Source organism: Eutrigla gurnardus, assembly GCF_963514095.1.
Source record: "Eutrigla gurnardus genome assembly, chromosome: 9".
NCBI classification, from domain to species: Eukaryota; Metazoa; Chordata; class Actinopteri; order Perciformes; family Triglidae; genus Eutrigla; species Eutrigla gurnardus.
This window is the reverse complement of record NC_139923.1, coordinates 921,690-941,534: the sequence shown is the minus strand read 5'-3', so window position 1 is coordinate 941,534 and position 19,845 is coordinate 921,690. Positions and strand designations below refer to the sequence as shown.

The 19,845-nt window shown below is 41.5% G+C and overlaps 1 protein-coding gene across 1 annotated transcript; it reads right to left on the bottom strand.

Moving 5' to 3' along the window:
- Nucleotides 1-2,962: 2,962 nt before the first annotated feature.
- On the bottom strand, nucleotides 2,963-11,436 carry hyal6 (hyaluronoglucosaminidase 6). The gene is made up of 4 exons (XM_084018195.1): nucleotides 11,300-11,436; nucleotides 5,370-6,338; nucleotides 4,999-5,088; nucleotides 2,963-4,207 (listed from the first exon to the last, which is right to left on the bottom strand). Exons 2-4 carry the CDS (start codon nucleotides 6,303-6,305, stop codon nucleotides 3,719-3,721), a joined length of 1,515 nt encoding a protein of 504 aa, XP_083874321.1. The 5' UTR covers nucleotides 6,306-6,338; nucleotides 11,300-11,436; the 3' UTR covers nucleotides 2,963-3,718.
- Between the last annotated feature and the right edge of the window lie 8,409 nt (nucleotides 11,437-19,845).

The window sequence follows — 19,845 nt, the reverse complement described above, 5'->3', positions numbered from 1 at the left end:
TTCATGTTTGCAACAGTTGCCCTCATTATGACCAACAAAGGACCAGGCGGAAACCTCAAATTCTGAAGATGGTGGCCAATGCTGAAATTCTTTAAACTTACATCCTCTCTATTGGCCACCAGGGAGTGACTCTTCGGTTGCAAAAAGAACTCCCAATGCATGGAAATGAGAAAATTACCCTCTCACTTGATTTATTATCTCAGTAAACATTATAAACATGAGTTTATGCTCTCAATCTCTAGTTTCAATTCTTCTTCAGTGCAGCATGATGTTCCTCTAGTAAATTATAGTCCATTTAGAGCCAAATAGACCATAAAGCAGGGGATGCTTTTGGTTGGGGCTACCTGCGGATTCATAGGTTACTACCACGGCCTGTGACTTGTATGCTTTTAATTTCTTGCAGGTGTAACAATACACGCTAGGTTTCTCCACCAAATACAATTACATATGTGGCCACTAAATGTTGGGCCACTTGATAACAAATTCTAACCACACATTAATAGCACACAGATCTGGAAAGTCCACTTCTATATGTTGCATTCATCATCTCTGGTGGTAAATGCCTGTGCATATCTTAACAATCCATTGCTCCCCACTGTACTTCCATTGCCAAACAGCATAGTCACATTTAATGTACGTCATCATTTAAAAAACAGTAAAATGATCTATAGAATATGGTATAGAGGTAGTTCTATGTGAACTATCTGGACCTGTGAGGACACCTCAACACGTCAGGAGAAACATCTATGAGCATTGTCACCCTTTCCTATATAAACCTACTGTTCCATCCATTTTCAAATATATCCCATCCTTGAAAGGACAGCACTTGCCCCTCCCTCATTCCCACCAGCATGCAAGTCCTTGAACCTCCGAACATCACCTGCTCAGTTTGGTGGTTGTGCTGGACAGGTTCCAGGTTGGAAGTTTTTGTGTTTTGCCTTCAAGCTGATGCTCAAGATTGTTTTGAGAAATCTATTGTGGCTGATCTGATGTGTCTATTAGGGGTGGGCCAATTCAGCTTTCTCTCTCCCAATTTTTACATTTCTGTTTGTGTACCAGTGTTTACATTTGTGAGCTTTAGTGGTGGTATTAGGTAGAAAGACAGATATTTCCAAAATGTGGAACTATTCCTTTAAAACTGTTACATTGCGGAAGTTCATCTAGCTAAATGGTAAATTTATATAGCACATTTCTCCAAAGCGCTTTACAGGAATGACTGACACACACACATTCACACAGAGACAGCGGAGTCAACCATGCAGGGCGACAGCCAGCTCGTCAGGAGCAATTAGAGTGACTTGCTCACGGACACCAGGCACTCAGCTAGGAGGAGCCGGGGATCGAACCGGCAATCTTGTGGTTGCCAGCCAAACGCTCTACCTCCTGAGGTAAACCCCCCCAGTTAAATTAGGTCAGGGATTAAAACACTGTAAATCTTCCTTACTTGCTGGGCTCAGTACACATACATACTGTATATCTTATTATTATTTATTCATAGAAGAATTAATAACACATTGCCCTGTGATCCTGCTGTGATAGTCATGAAACTCTAAAGCTTCAGCTCATGTCGAGTTGGTAAAGACCTTCATTTGTAATCAGCTGACTTCAACACTTTCTAATCCTCACAACTTTGTTTAGACAGTGAATCATGAACGTCCAGTTGCAAAAGAAGCTTCAACTCCTCGAACGCATCACTCAAAACTTTTGTTTGGTTCAGCCCTAACCCTTTCATGTGGGAAGAATAGAGACTATTGTTCAACTGTTTGGTCATGTGACCCTTCCCGCCGCAAGTTGCTGTGACTCATGTGACTGACTGCACCCTTGCCGACCATCTACATATTCACTCAACAAGCTGAACAAGTGCTCAATGTGAGGTCAGTCTCATTTCAGTCATTATCCAAAATGAAATAAGGGACTGTAAACTGGCTGATTTATTGATGTTTTCAGAGATTTTGGAAGAAAAGTAATCTTTGTATCTACAGTAGTCTTTGTAGGGATTAAACACATCCACATGAATATGCTATTCTCAGAGCTAGTGATGTAGTACAAACGTGAGACTCCTTATATTGGATGGGAGGTGAATGGTTGAAACAAACACGGGAGATGGTGCTCATGTCTCAAAGTGTTCATTCATATTGAAGTTTTGTTGATGACGTTTGTGACATGTTTATGTATTCTACTGAGTTTACATACTTATTTGAACCCCTCTGTTTTTCCTAAGCCCTGACCAAATGGTTTTGTTGCCTATACAGCGTGACCATGCATCCATGGTGAAGACACATCATTTTATCACATTACGCAATACGCCGCCGTTTGTGGTCATTTCATGCATTTCTGTGAGATCACATAATTGTTTGCATCCCAAAGTTAGTTGTTAGTGATGTTTATGACGTTTTAAGGGGTTGTTAATACTGTGAGAGGCATGTGACTCCTGGACCCACCCACCCCTCATATGAAACTAGAGTCGTTTTTACTTTGGTGAGGGCAAGTGGGTCCCTAGCCATCAACTACTCACATTCATGGGGCTGTCATTTACAACACTACGTGCCACCAACATGTATGTTATTATTACGTTGTGGCCATTGTCACGTATATTTCTGTGAAGTTACATCTGTGATGTTTCTTTAGTAATGTTACATTGTCAAACATACTCTGCTATTGTTAGCTCCACAGGTGTTTACATAGAAATGTAACCTTTTTAGGAACGTACAACCCAACCTGTCCGGGTAACAAGTATCACTACACAATGTTTAATCATGGCCAGCTCCAAATCCACAAAATCAGCATAAAAAGAAAATCTGAAACACTTGCATGAAAGTCTAGGTAACCCATGCGTGATATTCAGTGTCCTGGGGCCTATACTATGAAGCGAGTTCAACATACCCAGGGTATCTTTCAGAGATCCAGCTTAAGTAACCCTAACAAGTCAACCAGGGTTTCCCTGTCGAGCTATGAGCGCGTGCACATGAAAGAGGCGGCGTTTGCAGCATTTGACCAATCGCAAACATGGATCAGTCCACGGGAAGCGAGAGGCATATTTCACGTACGAGAAGCAAACCATAATCTTACAGAAATACGAATAAGTTAAACATATAATACAGGTAAAAGGCAACAGTTTCATCTGCCAAATGTAAAAAGGACAGCTGGCAAAAACTCACCGACTATGTGAATTTGTAAGTCGTATTAATAGTATTAATACTGGTAGTCGTAATATGACTGCCCCATCATGAGGGAACTACTAGATCTGATTGATAGATGAGTTAAGTCCGCTGATAGCTCAGTGGTAGAGTTACTGCCCCATGTACCGAGGCTCCCTGCAGAGGTCCCGGGTAGGTTAGCTCTGCAGCGTAAGTTACCATGGCGATCTACCCTGGTAAGAAGTGAACCAGCATCGTAGGATGGAAAACCCAGGGTTAACCCCGAAGTTACCTCGCTAAGCCCAAATCCTGCTTCCTAGTACAGGCCCCTGCTTTGCTGCATAAATATAGTGTGATTGTTGTTGTTACCCTGTTGAGCAGAGGGATGCCCTGTACGATTTACGGATGTCCGACCTCGACCTATAAGTGGGAGGCAATTGACTAAATATTCAAGACATAGTTTTTTAGTAAAATATTTACCTTACAAAATCACTTTAATTTTAGATGATCTTGTGGTTTTCTTGTGGACATTAGAGGAACTGCAGCTGATCACACTTTGAGTCAACACTCAGTCTAGGTGTCTACAGTATCAGACACTTGATAATCAGACAGAGTCCCAGGAACATGATGATACAGAGACAAGAGAAATGGAGGGATAGGAGGAGCAGGATATCGCCCAGCAGGCTGTTCTCCCTTGGGTGAGGCAGAGGGAAGGCGGGCTCAGGCGGGGGAGGAGGAGGAGGAAGGGGTGGAGCTTGGGGCATCTCACAGTAAACACCTGTCCAGCCCTGGTAGCACTGGCATGTGAACTTGTGCTTCATGTCCAGGATGTCGTGGTTGTTGAGGTGGCCGCTTACATGGAAGCGGGGACCCCTGGGTGCCGGGTTGCGGTGGATGTGGAAGAAGCGCGGGTTCAGGTGCAGATAAGCACCCGAGTCCAAGCTCTTGCGGATGCACCGGCCGTTCTTTTTGCAAAGCGCTTTGCTGCACAGCTTTGCTGCAGAGGTGACATTGATGACATAATGCCCCAGCGGACCGTCAATGTACTTCTTTACTGTCAGGCAGTTTCTCTGGAGGGGGGGAGAAGAACCCAGAAAGTTGGTAAACAAATTCTGTTCGTATAAGGGAGGTGAGGGACAGTTTCCAGGATTACAGTGATATGTAATAGGTTACAAGAGTCTGTGACTGACTGACGGTGGAAATGTTAAACTCAATTGAAAATAAGATAATTTCCACCATTTCAGTTATGTCATGTCTTCAGTGATGATTGTCAAAAGTTTTCGTCAGACAAGAAAATCTCAAGTTTTTGAAACATTTGGTTTTAGAGGAGAAAATAATGACTCTAGAAATTGTGAGGCCTGGTTTTATACACCATGTGTTTAAGTCATTAACATTTGTTGTTTCCTAATGCTTTGTGGCTTGTTGTATAGTGCAGGGTAAATGGTAAATGGCCTCATTTATATAGCGCTTTTGTCCAAAGCACTTTACAGGAATGACTGACATTCACCCATTCATTCACACACCGTCGGCGGAGTCAACCACGCAGGGCGACAGCCAGCTCGTCAGGAGCAATTAGGGTGAGGTGTCTTGCTCAGGGGCACCAGGCACTCAGCTAGGAGGAGCCGGGGATCGAACCGGCAATCTTGCGGTTGCCAGCCAACACGCTCTACCTCCTGAGCTAAGGGGCAGTTACATTTATTTTAAGTGAAGCTTTTGGTATTGAATTTAGTAGCAGTATGAGTTTAGTAGCAAAACTCATACTTTAGAACCTCTGAAGTGCATGTTGGCAAATAAACAAGTTTGCACCATATTTATGTGGTTTGAACAATATTCATTGGTTATAGAGTTATTTTACCATTACCTGTGATCGCGCATACTCGGATGATCCCCAGAGGACGACGCCTGACGCACCCAAGACGGCGCTTTCCCCGATAGTGTGAACCAGGTCTCTCTGAAACAGAATCGCATGGGACTTTTTTAGCCTTGTAATACCTGGATCTAACTATAAGTATATAATCTCTAGTTTTCATTGCATTTCATGGCACATGCTACAATCCAAATGCATCACTTATTTTCTTCCACTTTTTCATAATTTACTCATGCTCAAACATACTGAGAAGTGTAAGTATAAAGCATGCTCAATTATACTGATGCCATAATATGACATCCAAGCTGAAGATGCTCTTACTTCCATTTCACTGTAAACCCTGCAAACTCAACTGGAAACATTACCTCAGAAAGAACCACAAAGGTATAGGCGTAGAAAGGTCTGGAGTAGACAAATACTGGCAATGTGAAGTCCGTGCGTGCGATGGACGCGATCCTCATTGCTTCCTTGACTCGATAGTGGACATACTTGACAGTGTTGGTGGAGGACTTGAGCTCGTAGTCCAGGTATATGGATGGGTACAGGGCAGTGCTCTCCTTCCAAAGCCACATTAGATGGTCATTGCGTACATGCTCAACGTTGGGGCATTCCCCGGTGTACCGTTGTGGGTGCTGCTTATACCCGTAATTGTAGCAGTCTGGGAACAGATAAAACCCCCACAGCCCATCTGGCCTGCGACCTTCAGCCAGGGCCAAGGTCATGTTCATGAAGGTCTGCCCAGCCCTCTCGAAACCTTCCTTCGCTTCCTTCTCCACCTTGCCCTCTGACCAGTTTGGGTGAAGTTTCCGGATCTGTTCCTTGGACTTGTTGCGATAGATGTCCTTTGAGCCCCAGTTTCGGACCCACTGAGGCCTCCAGTTCTCCCAGTCAATGACTCCCAGGCCTCGAAAATCTTTGTGGGGGATTAGCTTGTCAATGTCTGCCCGGGCCTTGCTGAGGTGTTTTGAGATGCTCTGGTTCTGTGGCAATCCACCATTGATGGGGACCCCGGAGTTGGAATAGTATGGGTAGTATCCCAGGTGGCTGTGGTAGAATATAGTGACATTTGGTCCACTTAGGGTTTCGTTGAGGTTTGCTACGATGTCAAAAACGCTGAGGTCCAAGTCCACCTTGAATCGAAGGCGGCAGGATTCAGTAGGAGCGTTCCACACTACAACAAAAGGCCGGTTAGGGATCAAAGGTGCCTGAGCCGGTTTCAACTGGTCGCACAGAACACAGAGCTTTACTCCAACGCCCACCCACAAGGCCAGCGCCAGGAGATGGAGCCCCATCAGCACCATGGCCCCTGATTCCTCATGGAGCAATTAGTGGGCCTATGGCAGAGGAGAGAATTGAAAATGTTTGGAGAGAAGATAAACACTTTATGAGCTTCACTGAGCAGAGATAATCAGCCAGGTCTGTAAGAGGACAGATGACTGATGATTACTGAATAGTGAATGCTCCAAATTCCACAACACAATAAAACAAAGCTTGCCTGTTGTCAGAGGGAGCCTGAATTGGATGAAAAGGATGCTGAATCAAATCCCAGAGCAGACCGCATGGAAGACCATGTGGGCTTATTACAGAAATAACTCTTAAATCTTAAAACATTAACTGCTACAGACATTTACTGCAACCAGACTGCAATTATCTCAATGTATGTTTGATTGCTGACTGCTGTTAATTGGGCCCATAATGTTGTCAAGATAAGGTTTTGGAACCTTTGAAGATATAACTTATTTTAAAAGTTACAATTGTAACAGGGTCTTTGAATAGTTTCATAATTAAGCTGTTATTTCTGAATAACTACTTTTTTGTACCACAAATACAAAACATTAAAACCCATTCTGTTATTACTCAGTCACACATTGTCACACTGTGTGTCTTTGTGGTTCTGCTTTTATTTTTCCCTCTGCCATTCCTCTGAAACTGTTCCCTCCTGCTCTCTATGCAAGAGCCCCATCTAATTGCTGTTGGCGCCCCCTCATATGAAAGTAATTAATATTTCAGTTTTTCCAAAGTCGGTGGGGGAGAGATGATGTAGTGACCGTACTCTTGGAAAACATGGCCAATGAGGTTGCCTCCAAGGAAAATTTCCCAACATCCTCTTTGCAGGATTTTAACCAAAGCAGCAGAGCAGGAAACCACTGGTGGGCTCAGGCTTCTCCGATCACTTCAACGTTTCATTCATCTGAGGAAGTGCTAGCCTTGAGCTGATGTTCTATGTTGAGTTTAATGGCACAATAACTTTATGATCACAGTGATCTTAGATGTGGATGATTGAGTAAAGAGATGGAGAAGATAGTGGGAGAAGGAGTTAGTCAAAAATAAATTGTCAAAATGTTCCTTCAAGACATCTTAACAAGGCTGTAATTTATCAGAAAGTTTCCTTATGTCCAGCTCAGATTAGGAAAGAATTTCTACAGGCGATGTGTCTCGCACCAGTTTCATCCTCCCAGCTTATTGGGTTTTCTGGTGATGTTGATCTGAGGCAAACAGAGTGCGGTGAAGTCACTCAGGCTGACCTCCAAACCACCGAAATGCCTGGAAACACTGCTACTCCAGACCACAAGAAAGACCTCCCAAACACAGAGTCTTGAGTCCAAACTGACACAGGAGATTCAGTTTGATGTTCTGTCTAAGACAGACACAAGGAATCTGCAAAAAGCAGCTGAACTCAACTAAATGGATCCAGATGAGGATGAGGGCTGTCAGTGTGAGCCAACCCTCATGATTTTTAACCAATGCTACTGGCACAGCTCTAGAGATGGCAATGTCAGTTGGTCCACCACTTTGGTCCAGACCAGAATTATAACTTGTGAATGCATTGCCATGACATTTTGTTCAGACATGCATAGACTTTAATTGTAAAACTGTTTATGACATTGGTAATACAACTAATGACCTAACCATCAGCCTCAGCTGTATTTGGTGCTAATGAGCAAATGTTAGCATGCAATCACAACTGGGATGTTGAACATGCTAAACATTGTTCCTGTTCAACATCACCAAATGTAACGCTAGCTTATCTGATGTGCTTTATACATGGCTGTACTCTGCCAGTAGATGGAGTAGAAGAAGTAGGTGGCTGAAAAGGGGAAAAAACCTCTCCGAGCTCGAGAGCTTGTGTTAGCTGGATTGTTATCTGTGGTGTGTTGGCAGGGATGTTTGCCTGCAGATGTGGAGATGTTGTAATCGGGTGGTCTCAGGCTGCCCTGGATGGGTCTGAGTAAGTGTTTTTTTTTTTTTCGGGACCAGCTAGTACAGTGTAATTTGGAAAATATGAAGCAAGAATTCCTTATACAGGAACACCACTGTGTGTGTGTGTGTGTGTGTGTGTGTGTGTGTGTGTGTGTGTGTGTGTGTGTGTGTGTGTTTGTAAGGGGGCTTTAAACCACAGAAAGTCTGAGTAAGCCAATTCGACTCCCAAGATCAGACCGCTGATTCAACTTCCAACATGTACATAGATTAAATACTGTATATGTGGAGTTATAAATGTGTGTGTGTGAGTAGGTGTGTGGTTTTGTGTGTGTGGGAGTGATCCATAATGAACCCTTAACAGATAATCTGACCTGACCCAAACTGCGGTGTAGCTTAACAGACCCAAACAATGAGAACAGCAACACTGGCGTAATGCCCTACCAATTACTGAGCAGAAGTGGTGGAAAACAACAGCAATGTATGTTATTTTTTTTGCAAGCACATTTTTCTCCTGTAATACTGATGCAACTGTGCAATTGAGCTGATAACAGTGTCTGCTTGGATCACTTGAGTTGTTGACACAACTTGGTGGATCCTGAAAGACCGTTATTCCAGAATACACAAACCTAGCTGAGAACCTGAGGATGACAAGGATATATTTAATAGAAGTAGAAAGGACATTTCCATTAATATCAACTAAGCAGTATGGTCAGAACAGAGGATATTTTTATGTTTACCGTTGCCATTGCGATCGTTGCAATGGGCCCCTTTTTCATAAAGTAAACCGAATTACAGCAAGTCATGGACTCACTCAGGTTAGTTTTTGCATTTTGGATTTAAATGACCACATGACCTTTCCTCTTTTGAGGAAAGACATCAGTGACATTGGAAGTCCGAAGTCTCGGACCTCCAACTAAGAAAAGTGCTCTGGAATGCCTGTTGAAGTTGAACCTCCTACTAATACGAATACGGGGCAGAGCAATATACCCCGAACTCACCAAGATTCAGTTGGACAACAATGGCGACACCCATGGAGACACACATCGTGAGAGGTAAAACTTCAGCAAATGGCTATAAACTTTACTTTTCTGCGTGTAGGGTTGTATTCCACATTGCAATGTTGTAACTTGTTTTGCATATACATTGGCATGAAAATACGTTGCTATAATCTCTTAGCATGGAGATATGCGGTAAAAAGTAAATATCCAGTTTTCTTTATAGTGATATGTGTATGTTAGTAGACTGAATTGTTATCATTCTAAATGCCTCTTGAAAAATAAAGCAAATATTAGCTTAGGGCCATGTTTTCAGTTTACATTTGTCTTCAATGGTCTGGAATTCTTTGAAGTAGGAGCTAGTAAACTCCAGGTAGGATAAGTCCCATGTCCCAATGCTTAGGCATGCAGCATTAGGACAAATAACTTATTTAGCTTTGCATCATTACTGGGAAGAGAATAGCTAAATGCATTCCCTCCAACTTTTTAACAGCTAGATGTTAAAGTGGTATTAGCTAGCTAAAGTATAAGGTATATGAGTTTATCACTCACATTCATCCACAAACACCCAAATAAAATGGACAATTGCAACTCAACATAAGGCCTCCGTCTGCTTGAAACAAAGTGCTTATTGGCCGAACAAACTTGTTTATTTGTAGCCTACCCGGCCTCTATCACTCTCACACATGGATTATATCTGGTTAATTTCCAGGTTTCAGTGGAGTCTTTGATTATGTCCATGTGTGGATGTCAGACTGTGGCTGCAGTTTCCAGATGTGATTATATGGTTTTATTAACACCAGCACTCAAGACACTTCGCAACAACAAACTGCATTTTAATTTTACAGATTTGTCATTGAGCCCTTCTTTTAACCCATCTGTCCTTTTTTTTAAATCCACCTCAAAAGCACAGTATCTCAAACGTAACTGTTTAGCTGGTTGACAAATCTGTATTGAAGAGAATGAAAAATCCTGTATTTGTCTTGACAATAAATGTCAGTAAAGCTTATTACAAATGCTATCAAGCAAAAGTAGATCTTTTCACATTTGCTCGCAGTTGTTTTAGTGCAGCATTTTTTTTAAATCATGTTTGGTTCTCAGCTATTAATTTAACATTTTCTCATCTGCATCTCGGTGTTGATTTTAGAAATCACTGTAGTGACCATTCAATAAACCTGTCTTTCAAACAGTCCAATCATAGCTCAGCAACCATAGCTATGAGTTGTTATTTTTTGTGGGATTTACGTTTTTTCAAGTTATGTTGTTGTTATGCTGTCGCATTATATCGTAATATTACATTATTACTAATGCTGTCACGTTAACGCGGGGCAATTAATTTGTGGAATTAACGCGTACATTTTTTAAACGCATTTACGGTTTTGGCTCGCTGGATGGGACGTTCGGGTGTAAAAAACAAAGATGGAGCAATCAATAAACAGGCAGCCCATAAAACTACTGAGATACAACCGCACCCACAGCTACACTGTGATTTATCTGATTAAAATGTTTAATCGTTTGACAGCCCTAATTGTGACATTACATTATTACATTACATTGTTAGATTACGTTACCTTGCCTAAACCTTACCAATCATTTCACAATGTTATTCAGAAACATTAACATCCTTTGTATCTATCTTTTACAATATGCACAATGGAAAATGTTTTTCTGCTGACTAGGTTTTGCATGGGGCTCTATGAAGAATGATACTAATATCTTTAGTACAAGGCCATTCAACTTTCTTTTTACATTTTATAATATACAGTATAACAAGTTTCCCTTGCGACACATGAACAATGCTGCACCTTTAATTCCAAGTCTCCTGCATTGATCATAAACCACAGAGGACTGCTGGGCTTAGTGCATCAGCTTTTGCCTTGTATTATAAATTGTATATTTGCCATTGTGTACCAATTGAGACTATTCTACAGAGTTACTGTACAGTTCAAATGAATCAGCTTGAGTGTTACTGTTAGCAATAGCTTACTCAAGTGACCCTGTGACATTAATTGCAACCAAATCTGTCACTTTTGGTTTGATGGAAGAAAAAAATTTAAATAAGAGGAAATAAAAATGTTTTTAGGAGAAAGACGACGCACCTTCCCGTCCCTGCTGACTGTGCTGAGGATCAAGGCGTCCTGATGGATGATTTCCTGATCTCTTGTGTTTTAAAAGTCAGATATAAAAGTCGGATACAAAAGTCCTCCATCTGATGAACTGTCCTGTCCCCCTGTCGTCCCTCTCTCAGGTCCCTGGCTGCTCTCGGGGCAGAGATGCCCAACTATTGTTGGTTTGGCCCCTCCTCATCTGTGCCCAACAGGACTTACAAACAGCATGCAGATTACAGACTAGAGAGACATTCTAGGGTCTGCAGACTTCCTGTGGATGACATTACCTTTACCTAGTTATGACTTAGAAATGTTTTTAATGAAGGGGGGCAGGGTAAACAACAGAAAAAACAAGTAATCTTGTACTTAATTGGCACAGCATCAAGGCTGTGCCGTGGGTTTTACTTAGAACAGAGTAGATTCTAAGTTACAAACACTACACAACAGACCCCTTTACAGTTTGTAAACAGTGATGAAGTATGTAAATGTGTGCATGCAGTTTCTCAACAGGGATTTTGATTATCAAAATATTATTATTATTATTAACACCCAGCTGTTCCTCTCTTTTCCCCCAACCTCCGACACCCACATTGCAACTCGCATCTCGGAATGTCTGGCAGACATCTCTGTCTGGACAACTGTGCATCGCCTCAAGCTTAACCTGAGTAAAACCAAACTCCTCTTCATCTCGGGGAAAGACTGCCCTCGCATGGACCTGTCAGTCACTGTCGAGGACATCACAATATTGCCGTCGTCAACTGCGAGGAAACTGGGTGTAATCCTCAATGACCAACTATCCTGCACCCCCAACATCACTGATGTGGCCTGATCCTACAGATTTACCCTCTACAATATCCGCAGGATTCGGACTTTCCTCACAAAGGACGCAACGCAAGTCCTGGTCCAAGCACTGGTCATCTCCCGCCTTGACTACTGCAACTCTCTCCTGGCTGGACTCCCGGCCTCGGCGACTAAACCATTGCAGCATATCCAGAACGCTGCAGCACGCCTTGTCTTCAATCTACCCAAATTCTCCCATGTGACCCCCCTCCTCCGTGACCTCCACTGGCTCCCTGTTGCAGCCCACATCTAATTCAAGACGATGGCACTGGCCTTCAAGGCCATCAATGGAACGGCACCCATCTACCTTCAAACACCGGTCAAACCATACGCCCCAACGCGAGCACTTCGCTCCTCTACTTCAGCTGGCCGACTGGCACCACCATCACTGAAATCAAACAAATGTCGCTCAGCAAAGTCCCGACTCTTCTCTGTTCTGGCGTTTCAGTGGTGGAACAAACTCCCAACCAATGTCAGGACAGCAGAGTCACTTGCCATCTTCTGAAAAAGGCTCAAGACTCACCTGTTCAGACTTCACCTCAACTCTGCATAGCATGACCCACTAACACCCCCCCCCCCCCCCAAAAAAAGCACTTCTATGTTCTTACCTATAGCACTTTGATCATAGCAGTTGTTCTTAAGGTATACTTGCTGACACTTATTGTTATAACAATTTTGTATAACCTCATGTCTTAAAGTTTTCTTTGTTCAGGTTACAGCTTTATGTGTTGAACTGTTTATTACTTTAGTATCCCCATTGCTGACCTAAATGTTATCAGAGGCCTGGTAGTCATGATGTCTTGTTCTACATGAAGGTTAACTGTCAGTGACACATTATCTCCTGTGCCTTTAAAAGACTCAAGTCACAACAGTGATTTGAGCACTTTCTATGTAGCATCCTCACACGTTGTTGCATTGTAACTGCTCCTCTTGTACAAGATTAAAGTCAGACGTCGACTTTATTTATGTCTCCGATCTCCTCCTTGGGTGAATTTATTCGTTTACGGACAAATTCTTTTAACACTTATTATTTTTGCCCCGAAATTCCGTGAAATGACCACGCAAATCACGCCAACGCAAATCCACGACACTGACCTCCCGTGGTCTACACACGGAATTCCCCGTACAGATCTCACTCGATGGACATGCTTTCTGACTTGGAAGCGCAACATTTGAAGCAATATTTAGTTCATTTTCAACACCAAATATATCACCCTGACCCTCACAGTTGTTGAAGGCTCAGCTTGTCCTGTTCCGTAGACAACGTATGTTGTGACATAGACACGGACAGCGAGATTCTGTGACAGATACACAGACAGCGAGGTTCCGTGATATAGACACGGACAACGAGATTCCGTGATAGAGACACGGACGGCGAGGAAGGATAGCCCGAACTCAATTCTGTGAAATAAACACAGATTAGCCTATTCTGTCATATGAACACGGATCTTGGACGTCCTCCTCCAACATAACAACCGTTGCTAGGTTTCCCCAGAGAATGCCCGATTGAAAAAGAATAGCCTACTTGTATTAATCTTTCATCTGAATACTGATTAAGTTGTGACATTACTAATAGACTGCAGATTTTTTTTATATAATTGTTCTGGGCCATCCTCAACCTTTTTTGGGCTCACTAAATTAACCCTCCAAGATCCATTGTAACGTATACGCTACAAAAGATCGATTCATTTCTGACAACAAAACGAATGCGTAAAGTTGTAAAGATGTGACTAGATGTCTCCTTGTCTCCGTGGCGCATTTCTCTGTTTTGTTTATGTATATCGATCATTATTTTCATCCGCCATCTTGCTAGTGACGTATAGAGTTACGTTTATGCATTGGATATTCGTACTGGGGCCTGCACGGTGGTGTTGTGGGTAGCACTGGTGCCTCACAGCGAGAAGATCGCGGGTTCGATTCCAGGGTCAGGGTCGGGCCCGGGTCCCTTCTGTGTGGAGTTTGCATGTTCTCCCCATGTAAGCGTGCGTTCTCTCCGGGTTCTCCGGCTTCCTCCCACAGTCCAAAGACATTCAGGATGGGGATAGGTTAATTGAAGACTCTAAATTGCCCGTAGGTGTGAATGTGAGCGTGAATGGTTGTCTGTCTTTACATGTTGGCCCTGCGATGCACTGGCGACCTGGCTTTTACAGCCAATCGGAAAGCCTGATTTACGCTTGGCCGTGAGTTGTTGTGTTTGCCCAAACAGGAGACACAGAGGAAGTCAAAGCAGAGAAAAGGACGGTCAAAGAGTAACTGTAGCGATAGAGAAAGTTAAATACATGAATGGCACAGAAGAAGTACATTATATACACACATATTTAGGGCTGGGAGAGGAAAGAACCATTCCTGGCAAAAAAAAAAAAACGCCCATGGACACTACCCAAAATAATATCCATATTTCATAGACAGAAGGAGCTAGAAGCTACAAATAACATAACATAATTCTAGAACAATCCAAACAAGTGTGTGAAACTTTCTATGTTGAGCTTTTCTTTCGTTATAATGGTTTGCAGTGTTTTTTTTTAATAAAATGTGTAAAAGTTCAAGGTGCGTTTTCATTTATTTTTAATTTATGGGCTAAAATCCCCTATTATAGTGTATATAAGTATTTACTGAGTGATACATACAGTTAGCGGAGGCTGTGCTGGTTCTGGGGATGTGTATAACTTGATGATACTCTAAAAAATGACAATTTTATAGGGCAATACACAAAAGTATAACAAGACGGAATGTTCTCTATGTAGGTCTCAGAGTTAAATACGTTGTTATCACTGACATTTACGTGGAACACACACGGATTTCATACAAATGCAAGTTGCAGACACTCATATCCCTTGGCCCACACATGGATCCCCGTTTCAACCACTTACTGCAGATTTCGCTCAACGGATGATCTTATGATATTGGGAAACACTCTTTTGATACATTCAATGTTGTTGTTGTTTTTTTTGTTGTTGTTTTTTCTACATCATATCTGGGTAATTTAGCCTGTCAGGTGTTGCATTTCATTGCATGTATGACTATGTAGTAGCATATGTACGCATTGCATTTAACAACATCACTTCCCATAATGCCTTGCTAGTTGAAATGGATGAGAACAATATAGATGTATATGGCTACAAATACCCTAATTCCTTCACTCTGAGATGTATGCTGATTATTTTAATAAAAAATAAATACATTTAAATACTAAGATTGTACTTTTTCATTGCCATTGATATTTTTTAAAGTTTGCGCCACGGAAATGCGCCACGGAGACGAGGAGACATCTAGTCACATCTTTACAACTTTACGCATTCATATTGTTGTCAGAAATAAATCGCTCACATGGGCAAGCAGGGTACCGTTGTTTAGCCCCGTTTCTCTAGTTTAAGAGGAAAAAAAGGAGTTATATGTAGCGTATAGTTACAATGGGTCTTAGAGGGTTAATTTAGTGAGCCCAAAAAAGGTTGAGGATTACGGAAGCGTATTGCATTCACTTGAGTAATTTTTTTTTGGTTTGTTTTTTGGAGTAATTATTTCTGTTTTTCTGAGTAATTTATTTCTTTGGTCTGTTTTTCGGAGTAATTTATTTCTTTGGTCTGTTTTTCTGAGTAATTTATTTCTTTGGTCTGTTTTTCTGAGTAATTAATTTTTTGGTCTGTTTTTCGGAGTAATTAATTTTTTGGTCTGTTTTTCGGAGTAATTTTTTTTGTCTGTTTTTCGGAGTAAATTTTTTTTGTCTGTTTTTCTGAGTAATTTTTTTTTTGGTCTGTTTTTCGGAGTAATTTTTTTTTTTTTTCTGTTTTTCAGAGTAATTTATTTTGTCTTTCTGTTTTTCAGAGTAATTTTTTTCTGATTTTCTGAATAATTTTTTTTCTGAGTTTAGACAGCATTTGAAACAATAGACGCATTCATTCCTTTGTGAAAGCTCGATAATGGAGGCCAACATGACCGACTTGTTTAGTTTGATCAAGTTCTACTTTGATCTGGGATTAAGACACTGGGAGATAGTCCTGTCTTTGAGTCATATAGATGGTATTACCATAAGTGTATCCACTTTACGCAGGCACCTGAGGACTTTGCGGTTGTTCAGAAGGAAAGCCCATTCAGATCTTCTAGACATAGCAATGTTTCTCCAAGATCAGTTGGACAGATACGGCATGCTCCACGGATACAAGATGATGCATTTGAAATGCATTCAGGCTGGCTACGTTGTGACTCAAGAGACGATCAGGAGACTGCTGAAAATATTGGATCCGCACGGTGTGCAGCTGAGGCGCCGGAATCGCCTTCGGCGGCGTATGTACAAGAATCCAGGCCCAAACTTTTTATGGCATGTAGACTCATATGATAAACTCAAACCGTACGGGATCTGCATCAATGGTGCAATAGATGGGTTTTCACGAATGATGATATGGCTACACGCTTACTCTACAAACAGTGATCCCAGGATAATCGCGCAATACTTCATTGATGAGGTGTCATCAAGGAATGGAACTGCTGCCCGAATTCGTTCGGACCTCGGAACCGAGAACTGTTACGTTGAACAGATGCAGATGTTCTTGAGGCACGATCATCTGGACAACTTTTCGCAAAGATGTTATCTGTATGGTTCGAGCAATCACAACCAACGAATAGAGAACTGGTGGGGCTTTTTAAGGAGGCAACACGCACAGTTCTGGATGAACCTGTTCCAAGATCTAAAAGACTCAGACTCCTTTTCTGGTGACTTCCTAGACAAAAGTCTCATTCAGTTCACATGTCTTGAAATAATAGAGGTAAGAACTGCAATACGTTTATGTTGTTTTTTTTCCATAGTGCTATATTATGTCAGAATAATACTGTGACACCTGCTTAGTGGTTAAAGTATTTAGATGTTTTACTTCACCAAAAGCAGAAGTACCACCCGTTGTAGACGACGCTGAAGTTAGCCTCCGATTCGCCAGCTTCCGATTCGGCACTTAAGGAGAAAGTTAAGGGGAAATTAACGTAACGTGCAGTGCGACTGTTTGTACACTGATTGTCTGTTTTTTGTGACACTTCTTGATGTAAAAACATTTTAGACATTTTAGGTAAGACATTAACTTTGCCTGACACCCGCTATTGGATTTGTGAAACGTTTATTTTATTTGTGAAAATGCTAAAGGGGAGATTTCACCGTTTTTGTTTGATACCTACAGACCTCATTAGACCTGGTCCAGATCAAGAACCACTGTACCCAGACTTGTCAAATCTGGATTAGATTAATCTACAGGCCCTGAAGATTCATTCAGACACAGTTTCTGATCTGTGAAACCTTTATTCTATTAGTGAAAATGCAATAAAGGCAGATTTCTATTTATTTCTATTTGTGAAAATAAAGCATTTTCACAAATAGAAATAAAGGTTTCACAGATCAGAAACTGTTTTATAATGAATGTTTAGCCTCTGTAGGATAATCTAATCCGGATTTGAGAAGTCTGGGTAAAGTGTTTTTTTACCTGGACCAGGTCTAATGTGGTCTATATGCTGAGAAAACAGTGAAATCTGCCTTTATTGCATTTCCACAAATAGGATAAAGGTTTCACAGATCAGGAACTATGTTATAATGAATGTTTAGCCTCTGTAGATTAATCTAATTCAGATTTGACAAGTCTGGGTACAGTGGTTCTTGATCTGGACCAGGTCTAATGAGGTCTGTAGGTATCAAACAAAAACGGTGAAATCTCCCTTTAGCATTTTCACAAATAAAATAAACGTTTCACAAATCCAATAGCGGGTGTCAGGCAAAGTTAATGTCTTACCTAAAATGTCTAAAATGTTTTTACATCAAGAAGTGTCACAAAAAACAGACAATCAGTGTACAAACAGTCACACTGCACGTGACGTTAATTCCCCCTTAACTTTCCCCTTAAGTGCCGAATCGGACGCTGGCGAATCGGAGGCTAACTTCAGCGTCGTCCTGTGTAGTGGGTTAGTTTTAGTGTGGTACTAATATCATAGGTCTACTGATATTTGTGAAAAGAGCTCACTCCATTTAGGCTATATTCAAAACCTTACTAAAGTAAAAGGACAGTATTATCAGCAGTATTTATTTAAAGTACTTAAAGTATGAAAAGTATAAAAATGCAATAAAATGTTCCCTATCAGTGTTTTGATGTTTTTAATTGCATGATACAGTTTACTATTGCAGATGTTTAAGTTGGAGCTGATTTAAACTACATTACTGGCTAGTTTATGGCATCATAATATCTACTGCAGTTGGTATAGCAAATGTGTGAACTGATTTTCTCACTTTCTGTTTTTATTTATATTTAGAGAGAACTGCAGGAAGTTGTTCACCTCTGGAACACTCACAGAATTCGCCCATGCAGAAATGCTGTGTCTCCATGTGGGCGCCCAGTGATGATGTACACCCTACCCCAACTTTTTGGTGCCAGAGAGAACCTGAAAGAGGTATCCCAACAAAAGATAGAAGCCTGCAGAGAGGAATGCCTTCAGAGAGGACCGTATCCCTGTGATGATACAATGTTTGACATTTGCTGCCTTGCCATGGCAGAAAACAGTCTTCATCCACCCACCTCTCCAGAGGAAGCCATTGAGCTTTACAAGTTCTTACGTGCTTACATACGAGCTCAAATTTAATGATCACAACCTGCTCGACTGGATAAAATGACTAGATATAAGCCTCCACATAAGGGTAGAAAATGTTATGGACCACGAATTTCACTGTACAGGGTATTGTGTTCAAACTGTAAATAACTGTGAACTCTTTACTGATGGACATCTCCCCTTTGTGCTTTGTATATCCTCTTTCTACTAATTATGGAAAAATGACACATCAAAAGAAGTGCTGGCAGTCCAATAGCTGCATATGAAATATTGCATCACGATGGCTCACATGTAGGAATACTGGTGCTGTAACCTTGATTATTTAGCTTCATCGTGTCAGAAAAAGCCTGAAAGAGCAACATGCAGGCTGCTATGGATATAACGGCAAAGTATTGCCATAAAGAGATGGAGGCATATGGGTCATGTGTGGCCTCCAACCCCTCAACATGGCAGCAACAGTGTCATGAACTGAAGCTGAAGGTTGCACAGTGCACATCATCACACCCAGTGATCCAGAAGATAAGGCAGGACTGTTCACCACATGTGGCTCGCTTTCTGGGCTGTGCAGTGACAGTGGACCTCAGTGGAGTGGCTACAAATCCAGAACCTCAGCCATCGTAGCATTCAGGCATCTTCTGTCACCTTCAGACAGTTCCCGCCTCCACAGCAGCACAGATCGGCTGGTTTCACATGATACTGTATGTACAGTGACTGATATTTGGTTTCCTCTGTGAGACTTAATGTGTAGGTGATGAATACAACAGTACTGCGCATTAATTATTACTGCATCGTCCTTTTACTCCTTATGTAAATGTTTCATGTGAAAATAGAATGAATCATTCCCTTACCCAAGGAAGTCTATTTTTACTGATTTGTATTAAACCAAAAAAATGGAAAATCTTGGATGCATTGTAAAAAGAGCAGCCTACAAAAAGGACAGTCATTATCTATTATAAATCAAACAGGTTATAATATCTTGTCCACAATGGTGTGTGCTGCATGTCAAATGTAGCTCTTACAGACACAATACCTGTTAATACCGAGCAGTGAAACCTTTTTCTCTTTTGATAGTTACTGTTTATTGTAGCATTTAGGAAATATACCTTCCTGTTTTATGTTTCTCT